The 27,461-nt window shown below is 41.2% G+C and overlaps 2 protein-coding genes and 1 long non-coding RNA gene across 3 annotated transcripts; 2 read left to right on the forward strand and 1 right to left on the reverse strand.

The window, feature by feature from the left end:
* Nucleotides 1-1,031: 1,031 nt before the first annotated feature.
* LOC149985525 (uncharacterized) lies at nucleotides 1,032-5,238 on the reverse strand. Its single transcript, XM_090233050.1, has one exon. It carries the CDS (start codon nucleotides 3,212-3,214, stop codon nucleotides 1,697-1,699), a length of 1,518 nt encoding a protein of 505 aa, XP_090089176.1. The 5' UTR covers nucleotides 3,215-5,238; the 3' UTR covers nucleotides 1,032-1,696.
* A 5,752-nt stretch (nucleotides 5,239-10,990) lies between these two features.
* LOC149985526 (uncharacterized) lies at nucleotides 10,991-16,635 on the forward strand. Its single transcript, XM_090233066.1, has one exon. It carries the CDS (start codon nucleotides 14,424-14,426, stop codon nucleotides 15,945-15,947), a length of 1,524 nt encoding a protein of 507 aa, XP_090089192.1. The 5' UTR covers nucleotides 10,991-14,423; the 3' UTR covers nucleotides 15,948-16,635.
* Nucleotides 16,636-23,724: 7,089 nt separating this feature from the next.
* On the forward strand, nucleotides 23,725-24,890 carry LOC110524042 (uncharacterized). The gene is made up of 3 exons (XR_005051905.2): nucleotides 23,725-23,809; nucleotides 23,879-23,950; nucleotides 24,481-24,890. It is a non-coding gene; the product is annotated as an uncharacterized LOC110524042 (long non-coding RNA).
* The last annotated feature ends 2,571 nt before the right edge of the window (nucleotides 24,891-27,461 follow it).

Consider the following 27,461-nt stretch of genomic DNA (forward strand, 5'->3'; position numbering starts at 1 on the left):
AGAGGCCAGGCTCTATAATAATTGCTCGCCTAGTGATGAAAAAAAGCTACATTTAGATGTAGTAGTAGTAGCACTTCCAACCTGGCATTGGTCTCCACACTCTCATGCTATTTAACATGTAGTAATATCATTGAATAAGATTAAATAAGACACTAATGCTCTTTAACATGTAGTAACATCATTGAATAAGATGAAATAAGACACTCATGCTCTTTAACATGTAGTAATATCATTAAATAAGATTAAATAAGACACATGCTTACAGCGCTGCACACAATTAGTGTATGAACTCTGTCAGTGTAAATTTGTGTTTTGGGTTATTGCACTGACCCTGCTGAATGCCAGTGCACATGCTCATACCTTGAACAGTACTTAACTCTTAAATGCTGGTAGAGAACAATGGAATGCCCCGGGCTGCGTTCTCACCTCGGCATTCAGACAGTGCTCTTTCTCTTTCATACTGTATGTGCCTGCAAATGCATCTAAATATTAATTAGCATACAGTGTGTGTGTGTGTGTGTGTGTGTGTGTGTGCGTGCGTGCGTGGTTAGGTTTGAAGCTTCTCTAACCTGCTTCTCTAACCCAGCAGTTATATTTCATCTGCAGCTGTCTGCTTCCCTTACATGTGCAAGTTGAGACAGGGCCTCTTCACTCAAGCGAAGAAATCTTTGGCCAAATATTACAACAAACAAGCCTATTGGTCAGAAAATGTTGTTCAGCATTCTCGCATTTCATAAACACTGTGTTGGGATAGACCCTCATTTCCAATGCTGTAGTACAAATAGTTCCACCTGAGAATTTGTCAGTGTTGCTATATATTGATAACGTGAAGAATTATGACACTAAGGTGTGAGTCAGATGTGCCTCCTTCGGATTAATACAAATTTGAATTGGAACTTCACTTCTATTAGTCCGGTCAGCACTTACCTCTTCTCCTTGGTCAACAAATCAACCAATCCAATGAAGAAATAAACATTCTACTAAAAGGGTATACTTCATAGCTCACAAGAAACCAACAACACACACCACACATCATTTTCAACTGCAATAAAACTTTATAGAAACAGAATTCTTTGGAACATGGTGATGATAAATTAACATTTGCCTAACAGAATAACAAGTGGATTAATATTCATCTCTAGTTGATACTGAGGGACATATTCTATCATCACACCAGCATACTAGATACTCTGGATACTCCTAAGGGGTTGAAGCAGTCCATCTTCAGGAAGAGTACACTGTTCGAGAAGCTCCACACCCAGGGATGAAAGTACTTTGACAGCTTGTGGCTCCTGTTGGGTCTCATAGGAAAAGTCTGTTCCAACAGTACTTCCGACAGTAGCTGCTGCTGCTCATGCAGCCTGGATCGGTGGGCGCTGGATCATTTCTGTCACCTGCCCTTTGTGGTTTGGGGTTGAAAGGGCAGTGGAGGAACTAGGATGGCAGGCAGGGCAGATGCTGGCTGATCCTCTCTGGTCCATGGGAGGCCATGAGGTATCAATAGGGCTCCTGATTGGCGCAGCGGTATAAGGCACTGGTCCCATAGGGTGGCTCACAATTGGCCCAGTGTTGTCCGGGTCAGGGTTTGGCCGGGGTAGGTCGTCATTGTAAATAAGAATTTGTTATTAACTAACTTCACAATTTAAAAAAAGGTAAAAAATAAATAAAATGAAGGTGTGTGTGCGTGTGCGACCCCTTACAACTGGCTTTGCTGCATCTCTTCAGAAAGAGACTCTTCATCCACCTCCAAGATCGAGGGCAGTGATGGAGAGACACACACTGGGAAGAAAGGCCCAGACTTAAAGTTAACGTCCCAGTGAATGGGCTTCACTCTCTTCCTGCGCCCTCGTTGTCTATTCTCCCGCTCGGCCTTGGCACAGGAGGCGGGCATGTGCCCCCGCTTGATAGGAGGCTGTTCTGCCAGTGGGACCAAGGGGGTCAAGAGGGTATCAAAGGGGCACTTCTCACCCGCCTGCACGACTCTCCTACTGGTCAATAAAGGGGAGTGGTCGGTGCGACCTGTGTGGCTGGGCGAAGTTCTGGTCAGGGGGTGACAGCCATCATCTCCGCAGACTAAAGGTGGACCACAGAGGAACAACCTCTCAGTGCTACTGAAGGACAGGGGCTCAGAGGGTAATATGATTTGTCTGTCACCCACTTGTTCTGGTAGCTGCTGGTCCAGCATAGCAGACCGGATCTGTAATAGCTGGATCTTCTTCGACACACGCCGTGATCTGGCGTTGGCAGGCCGGGCTGGCACTGGGGAGGCAGGTGGGGCAGGCACTCGGCTGGAAGGAACCGGAGATGCAGATGGAGTAGGCACCAGAAGGTCAGGCACATGGCTGACCATTGGGGTAGGCAATGGGATGGCCATCAGGGGAGGTGAGGCTGACACTGCAATGGTTGGCAGCACAGGGAAAGAATTGGTGCTCTCCCTCCTACCCATGGAGTTTATAAGCTCTAAGGTCTGGTTAGGGAACCTCAGAGTGCTGCCATCAGTATGTCTTGTTATCCTAGCTATCCCGGTCTTGGGTCGAGCCAGGCTTCTGCTGGCCTGGACCTCCGGCTGGAGGATATCCACAGGAGAACATGGCGGCTGCAAGAGGCTGCCGTCGGACAGAGACCGTCTGGCCTGAGCAGGAGGAGAGCGGGGCCTTTGGTCCTGGATGTTAGACCTCTTGAGAGGATTGGCCTGGATCTTCACCTCAGACTGGCTGCATGGAGTCCCAGATAAAGGAGCTACTGCCTTGGCTGCAGTGTAGCATAAATTGGGCCTCCTAGGGATGCTTCCTGGTGTCTGTGGTCTGCTGGATTTAACCTCTGGCTCCTTCTTGTGGCTGGAGGTAAATGTGCTCCCTCTGGTTTTGGTTTTAACCGGACCCAGACGCTTGCTACCCATCTGTCCCTCCATCTGCAGACGAGGCATGCGAGGCACCTTGAGGGTGTTTTTGTTACTTTGGGCATTAAGAGAGGTCACAGTGAGCATTGGGAGGCTGATGGGTGAAGTGGCCAATGGAAGCCTTCCCATGTCAGCCCTCTCTTTAGTCACATCCATGTTGTGGAAGTGGGATCGGCTATTCTTTCTCCCTGGTGGCATTGGCTGTAGGACAATATCACTGGCACACCGGACACTGAGGATGTCTGTCAGGCTGTTCTCAGAACTGTTCTGACTGGTCTCTTGTGTCCTAGTCATGGACTTCCCTCTGTCTTTCATGGCTGTGAGAGTCACAGTGGAAGAGCAAACAACATGTTTGAGAATAAGAATATAGAATAAATTACATATATTACAATAGAATTTGATCAAAGTTGTTATTATAAACTAGTGTTTTTCCACTTTCAAAGGACATTCCAATTCCTGCCAAAATGTTCACAAATTAATAAAAATGAAAGATTCACAGACTAAGGCCTACCTTCAATTTGGACTTGCACACGTAGGATTTGACTATACAGTTTCAACAATATATTCTTGAAAACAGAAACACAAGACCACAATACCTAGTTTAAAGAAATGCTTTTTTTGTCACAAATCACAAAACATAACCGTTTTTCTTACAGTTATTGATCAAATAAAGTTCTCATAAGATAAAAGTAGTGTATTTGAGATTATTAGGTCCTACCTTAGTTCAGGAAGAGCATCAATGACCTGTCTATGGAATTTCTTATTTTAACAAAAGAATGCTTCATTATGACATCATGTACATTATGACATAGTAGCCGTCCACATAATAAACATTTGTCAAATCCACTTGAATAGGCATGAAATGTCAAATTAAGTACAATATGCCTAATTCAACAATTTAATAAAAATAGTCGTTTGACAGTAATTATTCAGTTTATTGGCTTTTATTTTCATTACAGTAGTGGTTTTGAATGTATTAAAATGAGAGTAGGCCTAGTGAGTTTAGTAGAACTCGATCGCTCATTGAACATCTGTGTGGAATGTTCGCAGCTGACGCCACACAGACGCCTTTGAAAAACATTCACGATTTTAGTTTAATATTCAACTTATCAGCATATATGCACGACAAATAAATTCCCAGTACTCAAATAAATCTGACTATCGCAATTATTTATTTATTAGAGCATCCTCTTAGAACGAGAATAACTGTGCTGTCAATGTTTTTGATTATGTCCAAGTAGGAACATAGCTACAGGTATTTTGACGTCTATACTATAATAGTAGTAGTTGTGTGTGTTTTCCTGTCGTGCATTCGTTTTGAGTCAACGCTAAACCCACAATATTTTGGCTCCATTTGGTATTAGCACCGTCAATAGGGGAAGTGACATGCCTGATGCCTAAATTGATGTTGTCGACCAAACACATTTCAATTTCACTTTTGAAATACAATAAATAGCCTGTTAATTTGTCGACAAAACAGGTTCATAAATTATATGTTGGCTTCAGGTCTCCAACTCAACCAAAAATGAAAGTGAAAGAATGGAATTAAGCCAGTGTCTTAGATTGAACTATCCAAGCAGTAAATATATCCTTTAAATGTTGATATTTGGTTGCTTTGTCAACTAAACACAATTCAATATTACTTTTGTAATACAGGTAATAGCCTAAAGTTAAGGCTCTCTTACAAACTAATGTAACAGTATTTATTCAACCTTAACATAAGTAACAGATCCATGGCCACATTTTGAGGTTACTGTAACTATACATGTATTCATATGTAAAGTTAATCATATAAAATGTGCATGCTCAAGACAGCATGCATACTGTAGGTTGTGGAGATATTCACAATGGCTGTAGTCAATGTAGAATCTCGAACGGCACTGATCACTTGCACCATGTCATCTCAACTTCAAACCAGGTCATTTGGTTCTGCTATTTGATGAAGCACAGTGTGGTTTAGTCGCCAGGGTTGTGGGTGCGATTCCCACGGGTGACCAGTGTGACCGTATGCTAAATGACTAAAATGTAAATACTTATTGGTGGAAAAGTACTCAATTGACATACTTTTTTTTTACAATATATTTATTGCCATTTCTTTTATTTTTTCTTTTACAATTTAACAATCATCAGAATATGATACAGATAATGCCCCGTTATTCCTTCCACCTAAACAAAACACCATGCTACATGGGAGCACATCGTGCAAAATCCTTCCCTCCCCAACACAGGAACACCCCCCTCCCTCCCCTCTACCGGTATTAACTTCACTGATTAACAACAAAAAAAGAAACAGAATGACCTTCACATTCCATGCTAGAAAATAAATGATTCAACACAAAAACAAATAATAATAATAGATTCATGAAGAAAGTAGTAATGAGGCAGCTAAGGTGACGTCTCTAGAAACTACTGAAAGTCCCCCCAGACATCAGTAAATTCAAAGGGTTTATTACGTCAATTGTATGTTATTCTATCAGATGGAATATAGGAAGATAGTTATTTTATCCACATCTGCTTGCTTGGCGGAGTGTCACTCTTCCATATAATAGCTGTGCATTTATTGGCTGCAATGACTGCCAATTGAATGAATCTGGTTTTGCTACAAATATTAACTGGTAGAACAGAATCATCTCCAAGAAGAATAAGGGAAGGATCTAGTGGTACCGTCATGTTAGTGACCTGTGATAAGATCTGAATAATGTCTTTCCAATAATTGCTTAGTTCAGTGCAGGACAACAACATATACATAACTGTGCACACTCCCGTTTTACACCTTGGGCAAAATGTTAAATATTTAGAAGTGATCTTGTACAGTCTCTCTGGTGTAAAGTAGACCCTATGTAAAAAATGGAATTGCATCAACTTGTGCCTTGTGTTAAATGAAAGACGCTGAGCATCTAAAAAGAGCTTTCCCCATTTCTCATCCTCAAATATGAGACCAAGGTCATCATGCCACTTCATGCAAGCTTTCAGAGGTTCATCATTCCCCGACAGAGCTTGAAGCCTCGAGTACATGTAGGAAATGAAACCTTTTACCCCTTTCCTCTCCAGCCACAGTTTATCAGTTTTAGGTTTACACATGGGCTGAATCCTACCTCCCTGCTGAGTGGTAAATATAATGCCTAACCTGTAGGTACTTGAAGAAAATAGTTTGAGGTAACTTAAAATGAGATGCCAGTTGTTGAAAGGATAGTTGTTCACCTTCTCCATAGAGATTACCAAATGTTTTAATTCCTTTGTTGAACCAAGAAAATGTAATACCATCTCTCAGGGCTTTGGGTAAGATGTGGTTATTATAGAAAGGTGTTTGTTCATATATAGATCTAAGCTCTTCTGTTTGTTTACAGACTTCAATCCATATATTTAAAGTGTTTTTAATGAAAGGGTTGTTTATGAGACCTAGCAAAGCTTTAGGTGGGCTAATATAAGGTATAGATGCCAATGTAGCAGGGGTCAGACACTCCTCCTCTGTCTGTCTCCCAGAGGGTGAACTTGTTGTTGTATCTTGCCATATCCACACAGTTTAACTGAGATGCCCAGTAATACAACTGGAAGTCAGGTAGAGTGAGTCCTCCTTCTGAGTATGGTTTGCATAAAGTTGTGTTTCACTCTGGAGGGTTTCCCTTTCCACAGAAATGAAGAAATCTTCCTATTAAGTTGTTAGAAAAATACTTTGGGAAAAGGAAAGGGCAAAGTTTGAAAAAGGTACAAGAATTTTGGTAATATATTCATCTTTACACAATTGACCCGCACAATAAGAGAAATTGGTAAATCCCGCCATCTATCCAATTCTTCCCCAACTTTTTTGAGAAGTGGAGTATAGTTCAGTTAATATGTCTTAATAGTTTCAGAAGGAATTTGCAATCCAAGATATGTTATTTTCTGTGGTTTCCAAGAAAAAGTTTGGTCTAAGATTGGGTTCTGCATAGCTGCCCTGTTAAAAGGCATAATTATATTCTGCAATTTTTTTTTTATATCCTGAAAAGGTTCCATATTCTTTCAGGATGTCAACTAATGTTTGGAGTGAAATTTCTTGTTTAGTGAGGTAAAGCAAAATGTCATCGGCATATAGCGAGACCAGATGTTCACGCGCACCTATACAAACACCATGGATGGATGAGATCTAAAAGCTTCTGCCAGTGGCTCTATAGCCAAAGAAAATAGGAGCAGACTAGTGGGACAACCCTGTCTTATGCCACATGATAGGGAGAACTGTGAGGAAATGTTTCCATTAGTCAGGATCTGAGCTACCGGACATTTGTACAGTAATCTAACCAGACCTACATACTTAGGTCCAATATTCATCCTCTGTAAAACTTCTAACAGGTAGTTCCATTCTATGCGGTCAAAAGCTTGTTCCGCATCTAATGAAGCCGCCACTACAGATTCTTGGTCATTCTCTACACATAATGCATAATATTAAATAATCTTCTGATATTATCAGGAGATGAGCGGTTTCTTACAAAGCCTGTTTGGTCCATATCAACCAAGTCAGGTAGAACCTTATCCAGTCTAAGAGCAATGAGTTTCACAAGAATCTTATATGAAGTGTTCAATAGAGATAGATATTGGTCTATACGACCCACAAAGCATAGGATCTTTCCCAGGTTTTAACAAAACTGTGATCAGTGTCTGGGAGCTTTTCTGTCTCTATGGCATAATTAAACTTACTGCAAAGAGGCTCAATTAGTTTGGGTAAAAAGGATCGATAGAATTCAATAGGGAATCCGTCTAACCCTGGTGATTTTCCCCCAGCAGTGTTGAAAATTGATTCCCTAATTTCCTCTGATGTAATCTCTTTCTCCATGTGCTCTCTATCCTCATCATTAAAGTTTGTAAATTGAGTTTGTTCAAAAACTCATGCATTGTGGCAGGGGCATCCCCTTCAGACTTGTACAATTTTTCATAAAACTCCCTGAAGACTGGATAAATTTCCTCAGGACTGTGAACAACTGTGTTACTGGGTAGCTTAATAGAGCTGATAACTCTACTAGTATCCTCTCGTCTTATCTGGCAAGGAAGCAACTTTCCTGCTTTATCTCCATGTTCGTAGTGGTTTTGTTTTGTTCTCCTGAGAGCATTTTCCACTTCATGGGTCGTCAGGGTGTTATATTCCAATCGCTTTGAATCTAATTTTTGTAGAGTTGAGTCGTCAAATGTTACACTATGTTCATTTTCCAGATCTGTAATTTCATTCTCCAACGAATCTACTTGAGCCTTTAAACATCTGACAAGCATCTGAACTAAAGGATATGATTTGCCCCCTCAGATATGCAAGGAGAGCTTCTCATAAAATTAGGGAAGAGGCAGAGTTGTTATTGGTGCTAAAAAAAAAGTCTATATGAGTGTTCAGAAATGTTACAAATGTGGGACTATTTAGTAAATATGTACCAAACCTCCATCTTCTTGAGGGTGGCTGTGCTCTACTGACGGGTACTGAAGCCAGCAGGGCAGAATGATCTGATATACATCTTGGTAAGTACTTACACCCAGTAGTTAAACTTCCCCTGGCTGCAGGAATAAGAAATAAGTCTCTTCTAGAGTAACTGTTATGGACAGGGGAGTAAAATGAGTATTCTTTAACCTTTTGGTTGTGAAATCTCCATAAGTCTACGAGTCCAAAGTGTTTCATTTGTTTTTAACATTTTAGCTTCCTGTGTGAGGTTGATACTATTAGAGGAAGATCTATCACTGGAAGGGTCCAGTACCAAGTTAAAATCCCCTGCCATTATTATCTCTGATGATGGGCATATTAACTTTAAAAAGATGTCTTTGTAAAATGTAGGATCATCATGGTTAGGACCATACACAATCACAATGGTAATGGGCTCAGTATTAATGAAACCTTGAATGATCACAAACCTTCCCCCTTTGTCTTTATTCTGAGATTGTATCTGAAAGGGGCAATGCTTATTAATGAGTATGGCCACCCCTCTTGCCCGAGAGGTGAAAGATGAATAGTACACTTGGCCCACCCATTCTCTTCAGTTTATCATGCTCAGAGTCAGTCAGGTGTGTCTCCTGAAGAAGAGCTATATCAACCTTATGCTGCTTTAGATCATTCAGAATGCGTTTGCGCTTGACTGGGCATTTAGTACCCCTAATGTTAAGTGTCATAAAAGTATAGTTATTAGGTGCAGACATCTTTAAAGAAAATAAGAAATATGGAAAAGGAAAAACAAAATTGCATTGAGTATATACAACTTGTAACAACTAAAATTATGAATGATGTGCTAACAGTTCACTATCCACTGTTTCCAAGTTCAAAAGACAGTTCCTCGGGATGTAGTAGACGTGAACAAGTCAGGAAGTTCTTTCCTCATGTATGTTTCAGCCATCTTCACAGAGTCAAATGTGCGCTCACCATTCTTGGTTTCGATCCACAAAGTCGCTGGGTAGCTCAGGTCGTATGCCAAGCCAGCCTGACGTAGAAGTCTCTTCAGTAGGGAGAAAGCCATCCTCCTCTTGTGTAGTGTGGGAGAAAGATCCGGAAAGATCATGATTCTGGCATCTCCATACTTGAGCTCTCTCTTTGCTCGGGCAGCAGACAGGATGCGAACAGTGTTCTGGTGTAGAAATGTAATGACAAATGCCCTGGGTGCAACCTGGCCAGGCAGCTGCCTCCGTAGGGTGCGATGGGCCCTCTCGATCTCCAGTGGGTGCACGGGAGGGGGTAGATCCCGAATTTTGGGAATCCATTCCTGTAGAAAGCAGATTGTGTCTATTCCCTCCACGGCCTCTGGGAAACCTTGAAGTCTCAAATTTGAGCTCCTTTGGAAATCTTCATAATAATACAATTTCTCCTCGAGTTTAGAGATCGCGTCTTCTAACTTCTTGTATTTTTGGTCCACTTCCTCATGGACGTCCAGGATGGCAGCCTGGTGGTCAGCATGGGCTTTTTCTAAGTTTGTCACTCGTCCCTTTGTGACTATCTGGTCTTCGTGGAGTTTATCGACCAGTACATCAATTTTGCTGAGGTGTTCAGAAAGTGTCTCTTGGATTTTTGTTATACCCTCGTCCATCTCCATTCTGAACCATGCTGTTGCTTCTTCCGAGCTAGCTTTTGCCGAATCCGAAGAAGGGCTGTCAGAGAGGGGCATTTTGACATATTGGGCATCTTTTGCTTTGGCGATACAATAGATGTTTTAACTTCCAACTCACTATTGACGATCAGGTAAACCATGTCAAATGCCTTAAAAAGGTTCAAAAGTTTGAGGACGCTACGCAGACACGTCTTGTTAGAGCTTAGCCATTTCCGGAAGTCTCAATTGTCATACTTGAGTAAAAGTAAAGTTACCTTGATTCAAATAAAAGTGAAAGTCAGCCAATAAGATACTACCTGAGTAAAAGTCTAAAAGTATTTGGTTTTAAATATACTTAAGTATCAAAAGTAAAAGTATGAATTTAAAAGTCCTTAAATTAAGCAAATCAGATAGCCAGGGTCACACTCAGACATCATTTAAAAACAAATAATTTGTGTTAAGTGATTAGTGAGTCCGCCAGATCAGAGGCAGTAGGGATGACCAGGGATGTTCTCTTGATAAGTGTTGGAATTTGACCATTTTCTGTCCTGCTAAGCATTCAAAATGTAATGAGTACTTTTGGGGGTCAGGGAAAATGTATTGAGTAAAAAGTACATCATATTCTTTAGGAATGTTGTTAAGTAAATGTGAATGCTTAGCATATGTCAAAAACATACATTTATTTAACTAGGCAAGTCAGTTAAGAACAAACTATTTTCAATGATGGCCTAGGAGCAGTGCCTGTTCAGGGGCAGAATGACAGATTTGTACCTTGTCAGCTCAGGGATTTGAACTTGCAACATTTTGGTTACAAGTCCACCACTCTAACCACTAGGCTACCCTGCTGCCCCATAACTAATAAAGTACAGATACAGTACTTTAAATACTTTATATCAAAATAAAGAAAGTTGCACACTCCATATAAAACCTCCCATATGTGTGTTATTTACAGTGGTGTAAAGTACTTAAGCAGATTAAAAAACATGAGCTGGTGCACACCCAGAAAAATGTGTTCGTGTGGGGAAATAAACGATAAACTATCAAAATAAAGAAAGTCGCTCACTCCGTATATAAACTCCCAGTAATTTATTGGGTATTTGCCAACGTTTCTGCATCACTGTGTCTTCTGCAGGGAAAGTTTCTAAAACCATCCTATGGAAGAGATACATAGATGATGTATTTGTGCTCTGGGAAGGAAGTCAGCAGGAACTAAATTAACTCCAAACTCTACTAAACAAGAGCTCTGAATACCTAAAATTCACCATGCAGACTGATGAGAGAAAAATACACTACCTGGACTTATAGATCATCAAAGAGAATGACATTACACACAGACTTATACACAAAGCCCACAGACTGTAATATCTTGCTATGTGTGAATAGTATGCATCCCCTTCCCCTCAAGAATGGTCAACCATACAGTCAGTTATGCAGGATTAAACAAATCTGTGGCCACCAGACAGATTTTGACAGCAATGCTAAAATAAATTACCGAAATTGAAAATGAGAGGCTACAAGGACAAAACTCTTGATGAGGCAATGATGTAAATATCTCATAAACCAAGAGAGGAATTACTTAAAACTCAACCTAAGAAGAAAAACAACGCAACCATCTTTTGCACTAAATACACTCATCTGTTCGTGTGGAAAAGCCGACAAAGGGAGCCTTACAGGATATCCTCTCTAAAAACATTGACCCCTAGTGGTCTGAATATTGACATTGATCTCAGGCCCTTCTTATGATCAATTCTTTCTTTTATGAACAAGTCTTATAAATGTATATGATCTTTCTACAGCTTATTAGTGTACACCTAATATGTTCCCCCTGTTGATGATGCTCATTATAGATTAAGGTTGAACCAAAAGTTTACATGTAACAAATATGAAATGAAATACAAAACAATTAAATATGTGAAATTAAATTAAACAATAATGTATGTGGATGCTAATATGATGTACTATATTAAATGATGTTTCTATATGATAACAATAGCCTAATATATTTAATATGCCATAAACTATTTTTTTTAACAGTTTCACTAATTAATTCTAATGAACTTAATCATTATGACACACCCCTCACTATTGTCATTGGATGCACTAATTGCACTGTTTGTCTACATAACCTGTTTCAAGTATTCATGACATTACCCTGAAGAAGGCACAGTGATGCTGAAACATTGGTAAATACCCAATACATTACTGGGAGTTTATATATGGAGTGTGCGACTTTCTTTATTTTGATATAAAGTATTTAAGTAAAAATACTTTAAAGTACTATATCTGTACTTTATTATTTATGTTTTTGACATATTTTACTTTTACTTAACATTTCTAAAGAATATGATGTACTTTTTACTCCATATATTTTCCCTGACACCCAAAAGTACGCATTACATTTTGAATGCTTAGCAGGACCGAAAATGGTCCAATTCCCACACTTATCAAGAGGACATCCCTGGTCATCCCTACTGCCTCTGATCTGGCGGACTCACTAATCACTAAACACAAATTCCTTGTTTTTAAATGATGTCTGAGTGTGACTCTGGCTATCTGATTTGCTTAATTTAAGGAATTTAAAATTCATACTTTTACTTTTGATACTTAAGTATATTTTAGCAACTACATTTACTTTTGATACTTAAGTATATTTTAGCAACTACATTTACTTTTGATACTGAAGTATATTTAAAACCAAATACTTTTAGACTTTAACTCAGGTAGTTTTTTATTGGCTGACTTTCACTTTTTTTTTGTCATTTTCTACTAAGGTAACTTTACTTTTACTCAAGTATGGCAATTGAGTACGTTTTCCATCACTGGTTATTTACATTTTGGTCATTTAGCATACGGTCACACTGGTCACCCGTGGGAATCGCACCCACAACCCTGGCGACTAAACCACACTGTGCTTCATAAAATAGCAAAACCAAATTACTTGGTTTGAAGTTGAGAATACATTAAAAGTGAATTTGAAATGTGTTTGGTCGACAACAGCAATTTAGGCATCAGACATGTCACTTCCCCCATTGGCTGACAGTGCTAATACCGAATGGGACCAAAATATTGTGGGATTAGCGTTGACTCAAAACGAATGCACGACAAGAAAACACACACAACTGCTACTATTTTAGTGTAGAAGTCAAAATACCTGTAGCTATGTTCCTACTTGGACATAATCAAAAACACTGACACCACAGGGATTCTCGTTCTAAGAGGATGCTATAATAAATAGATAATTGCGATTTTCAGATTTATTTGAGTACTGGGAATTTATTTGTCGTGCATATATGCTCATAAATTGAATATGAATGTCACGTTCTGACCCTAGTTCTTGTGTTATTTGTTTGTTTTAGTTGGTCAGGACGTGAGTTGGGTGGGAATTCTATGTTTTGTGTTTCTAGGTTGGTTTTCTGTGTTCGGCCTAGTATGGTTCTCAATCAGAGGCAGGTGTCGATAGTTGTCTCTGATTGAGAATCATACTTAGGTAGCCTGGATTTCACTGTTGTTTTGTGGGTGATGGTTTCCGTGTCTGTGTTTGTTCGCCACACGGTACTGTTTCGGTTTTGTTCACGTTTATTGTTTTGTATTCATTGAGTGTTCAGTTTGTTTTATTAAACGATATGGACACTTAGCACGCTGCGCGTTGGTCCTCCGATCCTTCTCGCTACTCATCCTCAGAAGAGGAGGAGGAAAACCTTTACAATGAAACTAAAATCGTGAATGTTTTTCAAAAACATCTGTGTGGCGTCAGCTGCGAACGTTCCACACAGATGTTCAATGAGCGATCGAGTTCTACTAAACTCACTAGGCCTACTCTCATTTTAATACATTCAAAACCACTACTGTAATGAAAATAAAAGCCAATAAACTGCATAATTACTGTCAAAGTATTGTTTTTATTCAATTGTTGAATTAGGCCTATTGTATTTAACTGAACATTTCATGCCTATTCAAGTGGTTTTGACAAACTTTTATGATGTGGAGGCTGCTATATCATAATGTACATGATGTCATAATGAAGCTTTCTTTTGTTAAAATTTGACATTCCATAGACGGGTCATTGATGCTCTTCCATATCTGAGGTAGGACCTATAATTTAATGAAATCATCTCAAATACACTACTTTTATCTTATGACAACTTTATTTGATCAATAACTAAGAAAAACGTATGTTTTGTGATTTGTGACAAAAATATTTCTTTAAACTAGGTATTGTGGTCTTGTTTCTGTTTTCAAGAATATATTGTTGAAACTGTATAGTCAAATCATACGTGTGCAAATTATCTGGAAGTCCAAATTGAAGGTAGGCCTTAGTCTGTGAATCTTTCATTTTTAAGAATTTGTGAACATTTTGGCAGGAATTGGAATGTCCTTTGAAAGTGGAAAAACACTAGCTTATAATAACAACTTTGATCAAATTCTATTGTAATATATGTAATTTATTCTATATTCTTATTCTCAAACATGTTGTTTGCTCCTCCACTGTGACTCTCACAGCCATGAAAAACAGGGGGAAGTCCAGGACTAGGACACAAGAGACCAGTCAGAACAGTTCTGAGAACAGCCTGACAGACATCCTCAGTGTCCGGTGTGCCAGTGATATTGTCCTACAGCCAATGCCACCAGGGAGAAAGAATAGCCGATCCCACTTCCACAACATGGGTGTGACTAAAGAGAGGGCTGACATGGGAAGGCTTCCAATGGCCACTCCACCCATCAGGCTCCCAATGCTCACTGTGACCTCTCTCAATGCCCAAAGGAACAAAAACACCCTCAAGGTGCCTCGCATGCCTCGTCTGCAGCTGGAGGGACAGATGGGTAGCAAGCGTCTGGGTCCGGTTAAATCCAAAACCGGAGGGAGCACATTTACCTCCAGCCACAAGAAGGAGCCAGAGGTTAAATCCAGCAGACCACAGATACCAGGAAGCATCCCTAGGACGCCCAATTTATGCTCCACTGCAGCCAAGGCAGTGGCTCCTTTATCTGGGACTTCATGCAGCCAGTCTAAAGTCAGGATCCAGGCCAATCCTCTCAAGAGGTCTAACATTCAGGAACAAAGGCCCTGCTCTCCTCCTGCTCAGGCCAGACGGTCTCTGTCCGACGGCAGCCTCTTGCAGCCGCCATGTTCTCCTGTGGATGTCCTCCAGCCAGAGGTCCAGGCCAGCAGAAGCCTGGCTCGACCCAAGACCGGGATAGCTAGGATAACAAGAAATACTGATGGCAGCACTCTGAGGTTCCCTAACCAGACCTTAGAGCTTATAAACTCCATGGGTAGGAGGGAGAGCACCAATTATTTCCCTGTGCTGCCAACAATTGCAGTGTCAGCCTCACCTGCCCAGATGGCCATCCCATTGCCTACCCAAATGGTCAGCTATGTACCTGACCTTCTGGTGCCTGCTCCATCTGCTTCTCCGGTTCCTTCCAGCCGAGTGCCTGCCCCACCTGCCTCCCCAGTGCCAGCCCGGCCTGCCAACGCCAGATCACGGAGTGTGTCGAAGAGGATCCAGCTCTTACAGATCCGGTCTGCTATGCTGGACCAGCAGCTACCAGAACAAGTGGGTGACAAACAAATCATATTACCCTCTGAGCCCCTGTCCTTCAGTAGCACTGAGAGGTTGTTCCTCTGTGGTCCACCTTTAGTCTGTGGAGATGATGGCTGTCACCCCCTGCCCAGACATATGCCCAGCCACACAGGTCGCACCGACCACTCCCCCTTATTGACCAGTAGGAGAGCCGTGCAGGCGGGTGAGAAGTGCCCCTTTGAAATCCCCTTGACCCCCTTGGTCCCACTGGCAGAACAGCCTCCTATCAAGCGGGGGCACATACCCGCCTTCCGTGCCAAGGCCAAGCGTGAATGGGAGAATAGCCAACGAGGGCGCAGGAAGAGAGTGAAGCCCATTCACTGGGACGTTAACTTTAAGTCTAGGCCTTTCTTCCCAGTGTGTGTCTCTCCATCGCTGCCCTCGATCTTGGAGGTGGATGAAGAGTCTCTTTCTGAAGAGATGGAGCAAAGACAGTTGTAAGGGGTCGCACACACACACACACACACACACAAACATATCTTTATTTTATTTAATTTTTTTACCTTTATTTAAATTGTGTAGTTAGTTAAGAACAAATTCTTCTTTACAATGACGACCTACCCCGGCCAAACCCTAACCCGATTGCCAATTGTGAGCCACCCTATGGGACCAGTGCCTTATACCGCTGCGCCAATCAGGAGCCCTATTGAGACCTCATGGCCTCCCATGGCCAGAGAGGATCAGCCAGCATCATCCCAGCGTCTGCCCTGCCTGCCATCCTAGTACCTCCACTGCCCTTTCAACCCCGAACCACAAAGGGCAGGTGACAGAAATGAACCAGCGCCCACCGTACCAGGCTGTTGTGCATGAGCAGCAGCAGCTACTGTCGGAAGTACTGTTGAAACAGACTTTTCCTATGAGACCCAACAGGAGCCACAAGCTGTCAAAGTACTTTCATCCCTGGGGTGTGGAGCTTCTCGAACAGTGTTCTCTTCCTGAAGATGGACTGCTTCAACCCCTTAGGAGTATCCAGAGTATCTAGTACGCTGGTGTGATGATAGAATATGTCCCTCAGTATCAACTAGAGATTAATATTAATCCACTTGTTATTCTAGTTAGGCAAATGTTAATTTATCATCACCATGTTCCAAAGAATTCTGTTTCTATAAAGTTTTATTGCAGTTGAAAATGATCTGTGGTGTGTGTTGTTGGTTTCTTGTGAGCTATGAAGTATACCCTTTTAGTAGAATGTTTATTTCTTCATTGGATTGGTTGATTTGTTGACCATAGAGAAGAGGTAAGTGCTGACCGGACTAATAGAAGTGAAGTTCCGATTCAAATTTGTATTATTCCGAAGGTGGCACATCTGACTCACACCTTAGTGTCATAATTCTTCACGTTTTCAATGTATAGCAACACTGACAAATTCTAAGGTGGAACTATTTGTACTACAGCATTGGAAATGAGGATCTATCCAAACACAGTGTTTATGAAATGCGAGAATGCTGAACAACATTTTCTGACCAATAGGCTTGTTTGTCGTAATATTTGGCCAAAGGTTTCTTCGCTTGAGTTAAGAGGCCCTGTCTCAACTTGCACATGTAAGGGAAGCAGACAGCTGCAGATTTAATATAACTGCTGGGTTACACAGTAACCAGGTCTCTCTTGCCAAAATAACCCACTTATGCAAGAAAGACCTGGATAGTGCCACATTACACAATGCTTATATAAATCTTCCATTTATACAAATAAAAATGACCCCTTTATCTGGAATAGATGTAGTGTTGCCTTACATTTGTGAAATGTGAATGACATTTGCTTAGCCTTCAAACTGTGCTTAGTTTAATATACCGTTGGTTGGACTGCGAGGCAGAGACTGTATCGTTTTTCTTTTGATCTGAAGCCTGACACTGTACGACACGTCGTGTCTCATCCTACATCATTTGAATAAAGCTTCCTCAGCATGATTTTATTCTAACATTACCCATGTTGTTTTTGCAACCCTCACAAACAAATGTTGATCCCCATGTAACGACACGTGATATTCCACAGGGGGGCACTAAAGGTCTGTAACGAAAGGAGGTTGAACAATTTGTACCTTGAACACCATCTAAACTTACACACAGCCTCAACTATTTAAATGACAGAAAATGTCATATCTGCTCTCACACAGTACATTGGGTTTTTCACAGTCCATCATAATAAATTATTTTTGGCAACTTATGTATTGTTGTCTAAGGTTCATTCCGAAACGCATTCTCTCCACCAAAGCCCAAAGCTTACTAGCATTATAAAGATATCCATCAAGTTTAAGAGGTGTCACCACATTTTTGTAGAGATGTATATGGGGGGCAGTGCAAAGACTCATATTGCAGTGTAAGATCAGTCATGCATCGTACCCAGTTTCTCTCTAGAAACATGATGAGAAGCTATGACTTAGCAGAGCAGTATGGCTGCATCAATTGTTCTAGAACTGGTTCAAGAAAGAAGGTTAGGTTAGTTAGGCTACATGTGATCGTGCTTCACCATAACTGAAACATGGCCTTCTTTCTTTCACGGTTTCACGTCATGGTGCAAGTATTTGCATAAACTGGGAAACATTTGCATACATTTCAATTTCTCTGGCCGGCAGTGAAGGGGTTAATCAGCTGTGTGCTCTCAGTATACGCTCACTAGCAGAATCTGTCTGCCACAGCTTCTGCGCTTATCTTCTATCACAGCGCTGAAAACCAGAGGTGTTTCCAGAGGACAACAACACAGAGCTGGTTAGAGAAGCTTCAAACCAAACCACGTACGCACACACACAGATCTTGGAGCAGTTGACCTCCACATTAGCCACTAATATCTGACATCAGTATAGTTTATAAAAGTGTATCTGTTTGTCTCTGTCTTTCAGTTTCTGTTTAGACTACATCAAAGATAGAGAAGCTGTGCAGCCACACCATGTTCAATCATGTTACCTAATTAGCTAGCTAGCTAGCTGACAATCTGTTTGACCTGTAGCATATAAACATTTGTTGACGCAGAAAGAAAGGGGATTTAAAAATGATTGATTGAAATTCCCCCTGCCACATTCTGACTGGGTTAACAACTTAATATTAAGTTAATATGGACCCATTGTCTTAGACTTGAAATCTTGGACCGGGATTCAAACACAGGGACTTGTGACTCGACTCAAACATTGACGACTTTGACTCAATTCAGAGTTAGCCACAGGGTGTTGTGAATTGACTCAGACTTATGCTTTAGTGACTCGACTACAACACTGCTGCCATGACATGGCTACTACTACTGCTACAACTAACACTTCAAGTTTTTATACTACTTCTATATTGCATGATCTTTAAAAAAAAATCCATTCATTTCCCTGTAATCTGCTGAGATTGTGATAGTTTTCAGGTTTTGGAGGGAGTTTTCACTGGATTTACTAGAAATGTGAAATTGACCTGGCAAACCTGTCTTTGCCTGAGCATGATCACAACAAAAGTAGCTGTGCAGCACGTTTTTTAAGGAAGAGGAGGATGGTTGCAGACGTTCGCATTCATGCAAGAAGGTAAGTTATAAACTAAACTGTTAACCAATATGTTAACTAAAATGGTATGTGGTGTATTGGCAAGCAATGCATGTACCCATTGTCTTTATTTGTAATTAATGTTAGCTCATGTCTCATGTCTATGTCTTTCGGTGGAATCCAACATGCATTGACAATGTCAGAAAGCCGCATTGTATCAGATATACTACATCAAGAGATTGAAATTGGTAGGCTCATCCAAACAATTCATTAATGTGCAATTATTACTTTGCATGTTTTTACCTTATACTTATTTACTGCTTGCTAATGATTAGCGTGCTAACTAGCGGTTAGCGTGCTAGCTAACGGTTAGCGTGCTAGTTTAGCATAATTGGTCAAAATGTCTTTGATTCAGAATACATGATTGTGGTTAACCCAATGTTACATGCATTGCACAATAATATTGCCATTGTAACTTGAATTGGTTTACAAGCTAGCTAGAAAAGCCAGTTCCTTTTCATCTGTTTTGTCATAAGTCATAAGCATGCATGTGTGCCGAAATATTTAAATAAATCCCCTCATGTAATTATTTTATTTAAGTTTTGGCAGTTTTTTTAGCACCCTTTCTTACCCAAAGAGGAATAAGTTGCTAGTTATTTTGGCTTTGCACTTAAAAGAGTGAAACACAACAACAGGAATTATGATTGTGGAAAGTGTAACATTTGGTAGGACTGCCAATTCACATGCCTTCCTTTAGCCATATCACTCATACTGTTTCTTGTTTAGTTAATCCATAAAAGCAGATGCGCTTTAGTTGCATCCAGGAACTTGTATAATGTGCTTATGTTATGCTTATACTTGCTTTTTTTTACCTTGAAAGTGGTCTTAAAAAAGGAAATTGTAATATATGTTTGTAAGACCTCTATCAGTCAATGATAACAGTTATTGGTGTCCCCCAGCCCAACTTGTCTTCCTTTACGCAGGCACTGCAGAGTCTAAGAAGACGCATGGAAACTCTATAAGAAACATAATTCAACGTGTAGGCCAGATTTGAAAAGGAAATAATAAATCCTGAGGTTTGTCAGTTGTTTAGAATTAGGATACTGGGGATTGTTGAATCATATTCCATTGCCTAAGTGGCACATGACTAATTTAATATTATTGTATCCTTAGATGTCAGACACCGAGGCTGCCAGTACCGTATACATAAGTTAGTGTCATTCAACACCAGCACATACTGTAAGTTCTTGTGAATCTGCTTTGTAAATCAAAGACAGGCAAGTCTGCACTTTCATCCCAAATTCTTTGTATTATAACAAAATGTAAAGTAGAGGAGCACAGAGCCATAACTAATCAAAATGTCAAAATACTTTGTGTTATCTCTCTAGTTATCTAAGATGCTTTTTTCTGCAATACAGTTGGATACAAGACTGATGACTCAATAACTAGTATTGACAACCTTGAAGATGTTATGTCCCAGGGCCATCAGGTTCATCAGAGGAAGGCAATTTCTCTGAAAAAAATCTGACCGGTATGCCTATCTATACCTTACATACACATGGACCTATTCTTATCTGATATGTCAGTGCAGTTTCACTCTGTAGTCAAATAAAATGTTATTGGTCACATGCACATGGTTAGCAGATGTTTATACGAGTGTAGCGAAATGCATATCTCCCTCACTAGCTTTAAGCACCAGCTGTCCGAGCAGCTCATAGATCACTGCACCTGTACATAGCCCTCCTGTAATCAGCCCATCCAACTACCTCATCCCCATACTGTTATCTATTTTATTTATTTTGCTCCTTTGCACCCCAGTATCTCTACTTGTCCACTCATCTTCTGCACATCTATCACTCCACTGTTTAATTGCTATATTGTAATTATTTCGCGACTATGGCCTATTTATTGCCGTACCTCCGTTATCTTACCTCATTTGCACACATTATATAGACGTTTTCTATTGTATTATTGACTGCATGTTTGTTTATTCCATGTGTAACTCTGTGTTGTTGTTTGTGTTGCACTGCTTTGCTTTATCTTGGCCATGTCACAGTTGTAATTGAGAACTTGTTCTCAGCTAGCCTACCTGGTTAAATAAAGGTGAAATAAAAAATAAAAAAATACACACAAGTGTAAAGGAATGAATAAGAATATGTACATGTAAGTATATGGATGAGGGAGATACAGTAGATGTTATAGAGTACAGTACATACACATGAGATGAGGAATGTAGGGTATGTAAACAGTTTAGTAAGTGGCATTGTTAAAAGTGACTAGTGATACATTTATTACATCCAATTTTTTATTATTAAAGTGGCTAGAGATTTGAGTCAGTATGTAAGCAGCAGCCACTCAATGTTAGTGATGGCTGTTTAACAGTCTGATGGCCTTGAGATAGAAGCTTTTTTTTTCAGTCGTTTAGCTCAGTTACATTAGCTTTCTTGGGAACAGGAACAATGGTGGCACTCTTGGAGCATGTGGGTACAGCAGACTTGGATAGGGATTGATTGAATATGTCCGTAAACACACCAGCCAGCTGGTTTGCGCATGCTCTGAGGACACGGCTAGGGATGCCGTCTGGACCGGCAGCCTTGCGAGGGTTAACTAGTTTAAATATTTTACTCACGTTGGCTGCGGTGAAAAAGAGCCCGCAGGTTTTGGTTTGGTCAGTGTATTGTCCTCAAAGCGAGCAAAGAAGTTGTTTAGTTTGTCTGGGAGCAAGACGTCAGTGTCCACGACGGTGCTGGTTTTCTTTTTATAATCCATGATTGACTGTAGACCCTGCCACATACAGTGGGGAGAACAAGTATTTGATACACTGCTGATTTTGCAGGTTTTCCTACTTACAAAGCATGTAGAGGTCTGTACATTTTTATCATAGGTACACTTCAACTGTGAGAGACGGAATCTAAAACAAAAATACAGAAAATCACATTGTATGATTTTTAAGTCATTCATTTGCATTTTATTGCATGACATAAGTATTTGATACATCAGAAAAGCAGAACTTAATATTTGGTACAGAAACCTTTGTTTGCAATTACAGAGATCATACGTTTCCTGTAGTTCTTGACCAGGTTTGCACACACTGCAGCAGGGATTTTGGCCCACTCCTCCATACAGAACTTCTCCAGGTCCTTCAGGTTTCGGGGCTGTCGCGGACTTTCAATACGGACTTTCAGCTCCCTCCAAAGATGTTCTATTGAGTTCGGGTCTGGAGACTGGCTAGGCCACTCCAGGACCTTAAGATGCTTCTTACGGAGCCACTCCTTAGTTGCCCTGGCTGTGTGTTTCGGGTCGTTGTCATGTTGGAAGACCCAGCCCCGACCCATCTTCAATGCTCTTACTGAGGGAAGGAGGTTGTTGGCCAAGATCTCGTGATACATGGCCCCATCCATCCTCCCCTCAATACGGTGCAGTCGTCCTGTCCCCTTTGCAGAAAAGCATCCCCAAAGAATGATGTTTCCACCTCCATGCTTCACGGTTGGGATGGTGTTCTTGGGGTTGTACTCATCCTTCTTCTTCCTCCAAACAATGCAATCTTGAAGTGTGGAATCAGATTGGTCGGACCAGCATTGAACAGACCTGAGCACGGGCGTTTTGTTTTAGTTTCTGTCTATAGGCTGGGAGCAACAAAATCGAGTCGTGGTCAGATTTGCGACTCGTTAATCATAAGACATACACCCCCGCCCTTCTTCTTTCCAGAGAGATGTTTGTTTCTGTCAGCGTGATGCGTAAAGAAACCGGGTGGCAGTACCGAGTCTGATAACGTATCCCAAGTGAGCCATGTTTCCGTGAAACAGAGAATGTTACAATGAGAATGTTACAATCTCTGATGTCTCTCTGGAAGACAACCCTTGCTTGAATTTCGTCTACCTTGTGGTCAAGAGACTGGACATTGTCGAGTAGTATACTCGAGAGCGGTGAGCGATGTGCCCGTCTACGGAGCCTGACCAAAAGACCGCTCCGCCTTCCCCTTCTGGGGCGCCATTGTGTTTGGTCGCCTTCAGGAATCCGATCCATTGTCCTGGGTGGTGGTCCAAACAGAGGATCCACTTTGGGAAAGCCATATTCCTGGTCGTAATGTTGGTATGTTGACGTTGCTCTTATATCCAATAGTTCTTCCCGGCTGTATGTAATAAGACTTAAGATTTCCTGGGGAACAGTGTTAGAAATAATACATAAAAAAACCAAAATACTGCATAGTTTCCTAAGAACGCGAATCGAGGCGACCATCTCTGTCAGTTAGTGTATTTCCAACCATGCCAGCACAGAACGGTTCCGTTTGGATTGTACAGTGGTGTGAAAAAGGTTAGGATCCACCCTGATGGAGTCTGCCTTCATTTCAGCATGGTATTGCGCGTTCCCCTCTCACTACATGGCTGTATCTGTAGGGTTTGTGTGGCTGTAGCCGTCCCTCTCATACCATATTCAATAGGCTTGAATGGCACAGCTGTTATAAACCTGCATTTTTAGTTGCTCCAACAGTTATCGCTTATGGATTGGTTCATAGGTTGGATTGGGTGAAACTGACATGATTCCCACTGATGTTTTCCAGGAGAGATGTCAGCGATTCGGGCCAATGACCAAGGGAAAGCTGGGACAAAAGAGAGGTTCACACGGTAAACATGTTTACTACTGTCTTCAGTCAGTGCATTTTCACTCTGGCAAAAAATGCTGACTCTAATTTGTTGTGCATTGATTTAACTTGCTGCAATTTGATTTTGTTTTTGTCTTTTACAAACTATTATGTCTGAAGAAATGGATGCTGCGGCCACTGATTGCGCATCATTGAATGACTCTGAGAAAGAGGAGTCATCTGAAGAATCCTATGAAGAAAATTTGACCGGTATGCCTATACCTTACATACACATGGACCTATTCTTAATTACAATGTCCTTTTCAACATGTTTTCCAGGAGAAATGTCAGCGATTCGGGCCAAACAACCAATAACCAAGGGAAGACTGGGACAAAAGAGAGGCTCACACGGTAAGCATGTTTCCTACTGCCTTCAGGCAGTGCATTTTCACTCTGTAGTGTCAACTTATGGGCCATACTGTGCTGGTCCAGATCAATCCTGTCTTTATCAGTTAGTGTATTTCCAACCATGCCAGCACAGAACGGTTCAGTTTGGATTGGACACAAGTCAAGACGTTAGATCTGGAACTAGTGTGTCAGGATAGATGATAACACAGAAGGATTACCACACTTTACATTGTTTCTCTTGAGGGAGGGAACTTGATTTAATAGGTATTGCTTTTATTAGAAGGTTTACATTGCAAACAGATTGTTGGGCTTAGATTCCATACAGATTGAGTCTGCCTTGATGTCAGCATTGCACATTCTCCTCTCACATCCTTATCTATGTAGTTATTTAGCTGCGATTGTTAGTTTAATTTCAACACTCTCTGCAGATACAGCTGTAACCTTGTAGAGTTAATACAGAGAGATGTTCAAGTACTGTATTGTAGTCAACCTTTACTTAATGTAGTCATTCATAATGCCATCTCTTTACAAAGGTGACAAAGGAACAAAAAGGTATTGGTCAACAATAGAGGTGGATGCAGTTGAAGATTCCTTGATGAACTTTATCCGAATGGGGAAAAATGCCTGGAAAACGCATTCATTGCTGCTTCTCCCCAAGCGCTAGTAAACAGGGACTGGAGAGCAGTACAGTTCTATGTACACAACAGAATAGTTGCAGATCAGAGAAAATAAGTGTATGAGATGCTTCTGGCTCTCTTGGTGTACTTCTGAGGATTTAATGGGACTTACTTGACTTAAGCTCATAGGCAGATGACGAATGTCCTCTATCTCACTGTTCAGGGGAAGTTTTTCCTGGTGGATGGTTCACTTTTGGAGTGACTAAGGTCTCAAGAATACAAAGCCTGCTGACTTTGAATGTTACAGAAAAATTAATAAAATTCTAAGCTGTTAATCTGTTAGTTGGATATATTGAATCCATTACTAAAATGGTTGTTCCAGTTTAAATACTTTAATGAAGAACTACACTACAGCCGTTGAGTTGCCTTCCGTGTTGCATCATTCTGGCATTCTACATGGATATTTTCAGTCATAAAATAGAAATAATATTGAATTTAAAATGGTTAATTATTTTACGCTTCCATTAGGTACAATTTAGGCAGTTTGATAGCTTTTATAGATTTCATAGGAGGCATTCTCTCGATGGCTGATGGCAATGCATTGCAATGCATTGAGTGGCTGCTGCCAACATAGAGACTCAATCTCTAGCCACTTTAATAATGAATATTTTGATGTAATAAATGTATCACTAGTCACTTAAACAATGCCACTTTATATAATGTTAGATACCCTACATTTCTGTCATTTAAATAGTTGAGGCTGTGTGTTAGTTTAGATGGTGTTCAAGGTACAAAGTGTTCAACCTCCTTTCGTTACAGACCTTTAGTGCCCCCCTGTGGAATATCACGTGTCGTTACATGGGGATCAACATTTGTTTTTGAGGGTTGCAACAAAACAACATGGATAATGTTAGAATAAAATCATGCTGAGGAAGTTTTATTCAAATGACGAAGGATGAGACACGACGTGTCGTACAGTGTCAGGCTTCAGATCAAAAGAAAAACGATACAGTCACTGCCTCGCAGTCCAAACAACAGTATTTTAAACGAAGCACAGTTGGAAGGCTAAGCAAATGTCATTCATATTTCACAAATGTAAGGCAACACTACATCTATTCCAGATAAAGGGTTGGTTTTTATTCGTATAAAAGGAATAATTTATATAAGCGTTGCGTTATGTGGCACTATCCAGGTCTTTCTTGCAAAAGTGGGTTATTTTGGCAAGAGAGACCTGGTTACCGCTGAACCCAGCAGTTATATTTCATCTGCAGCTGTCTGCTTCCTTTACATGTGCAAGTTGAGACACGGCCTTTTCGCGTCAGATGTGCCTCCTTCAGATTAATACAAATTTGAATCGGAACTTCACTTATATTAGTCCGGTCAGCACTTACCTCTTCTCCTTGGTCAACAAATCAACCAATCCAATGAAGAAATAAACATTCTACTAAAAGGGTATACTTCATAGCTCACAAGAAACCAACAACACACACCACAGATCATTTTCAACTGCAATAAAACTTTATACAAACAGAATTCTTTGGAACATGGTGATGATAAATTAACATTTGCCTAACTAGAATAACAAGTGGATTAATATTAATCTCTAGTTGATGCTGAGGGACATATTCTATCATCACATCAGCGTACTAGATACTCTGGATACTCCTAAGGGGTTGAAGCAGTCCATCTTCAGGAAGAGGCTCACAATTGTCCCAGTGTCGTCCGGTTTAGGGTTTGGCCGGGGTAGGTTGTCATTGTAAATAAGAATTTGTTCTTAACTATCTTCACAATTTAAATAAAGGTAAAAAATTAATTAAATTAAGATGTGTGTGTGCGACCCCTTACAACTGTCTTTACTCCATCTCTTCAGAAAGAGACTTCATCCACCTCCAAGATCGAGGGCAGTGATGGAGAGACACACACTGGGAAGAAAGGCCCAGACTTAAAGTTAACGTCCCAGTGAATGGGCTTCACTCTCTTCCTGCGCCCTCGTTGTCTATTCTCCCGCTCGGCCTTGGCACGGGAGGCGGGCATGTGCCCCCGCTTGATAGGAGGCTGTTCTGCCAGTGGGACCAAAGGGGTCAAGAGGGTATCAAAGGGGCACTTTTCGCCCGCCTGCACGGCTGTCCTACTGGTCAGTAAAGGGGAGTGGTCGGTGCGACCTGTGTGGCTGGGCGTAGGTCTGGTCAGGGGGTGACAGCCATCATCTCCACAGACTAAAGGTGGACCACAGAGGAACATCCTCTCAGTGCTACTGAAGGACAGGGGCTCAGAGGGTAATATGATTTGTTTGTCACCCAGTTGTTCTGGTAGCTGCTGGTCCAGCATAGCAGACCGGATCTATAAGAGCTGGATCCTCTTCGACACACTCCGTGATCTGGCGTTGGCAGGTGGGGCAGGCACTCGGCTGGAAGGAACCGGAGAAGCAGATGGAGCAGGCACCAGAAGGTCAGGTACATAGCTGACCATTGGGGTAGGCATTGGGATGGCCATCTGGGCAGGAGAGGCTGACACTGCAATGGTTGGCAGCACATGGAAGGAATTGGTGCTCCCCCTCCCATCCATGGAGTTTATAAGATCTAAGGTCTGGTTAGGGAACCTCAGGGTGCTGCCATCAGTATGTCTTGTTATCCTAGCTATCCCGGTCTTGGGTCGAGCCAGGCTTCTGCTGGCCTGGACCTCCGGCTGGAGGACATCCACAGGAGAACATGGCGGCTGCAAGAGGCTGCCGTCGGACAGAGACCGTCTGGCCTGAGCAGGAGGAGAGCGGGGCCTTTGGTCCTGGATGTTAGACCTCTGGAGAGGATTGGCCTGGATCCTGACCTCAGACTGGCTGCATGGAGTCCCAGATAAAGAAGCTACTGCCTTGGTTGCAGTGGAGCATATTTTGGGGCTCC

Source organism: Oncorhynchus mykiss, chromosome 1, assembly GCF_057628025.1.
Source record: "Oncorhynchus mykiss isolate SJ-2025 chromosome 1, ASM5762802v1, whole genome shotgun sequence".
Lineage (NCBI taxonomy): Eukaryota > Metazoa > Chordata > Actinopteri > Salmoniformes > Salmonidae > Oncorhynchus > Oncorhynchus mykiss.

What these genes read in the sequence shown, in the direction of transcription:
- LOC149985525 (XM_090233050.1), bottom strand. Translation starts at nt 3,214, where the DNA reads ATGAAAGACAGAGGGAAGTCCATGACTAGGACACAAGAGACCAGTCAG.
- LOC149985526 (XM_090233066.1), top strand. Translation starts at nt 14,424, where the DNA reads ATGAAAAACAGGGGGAAGTCCAGGACTAGGACACAAGAGACCAGTCAG.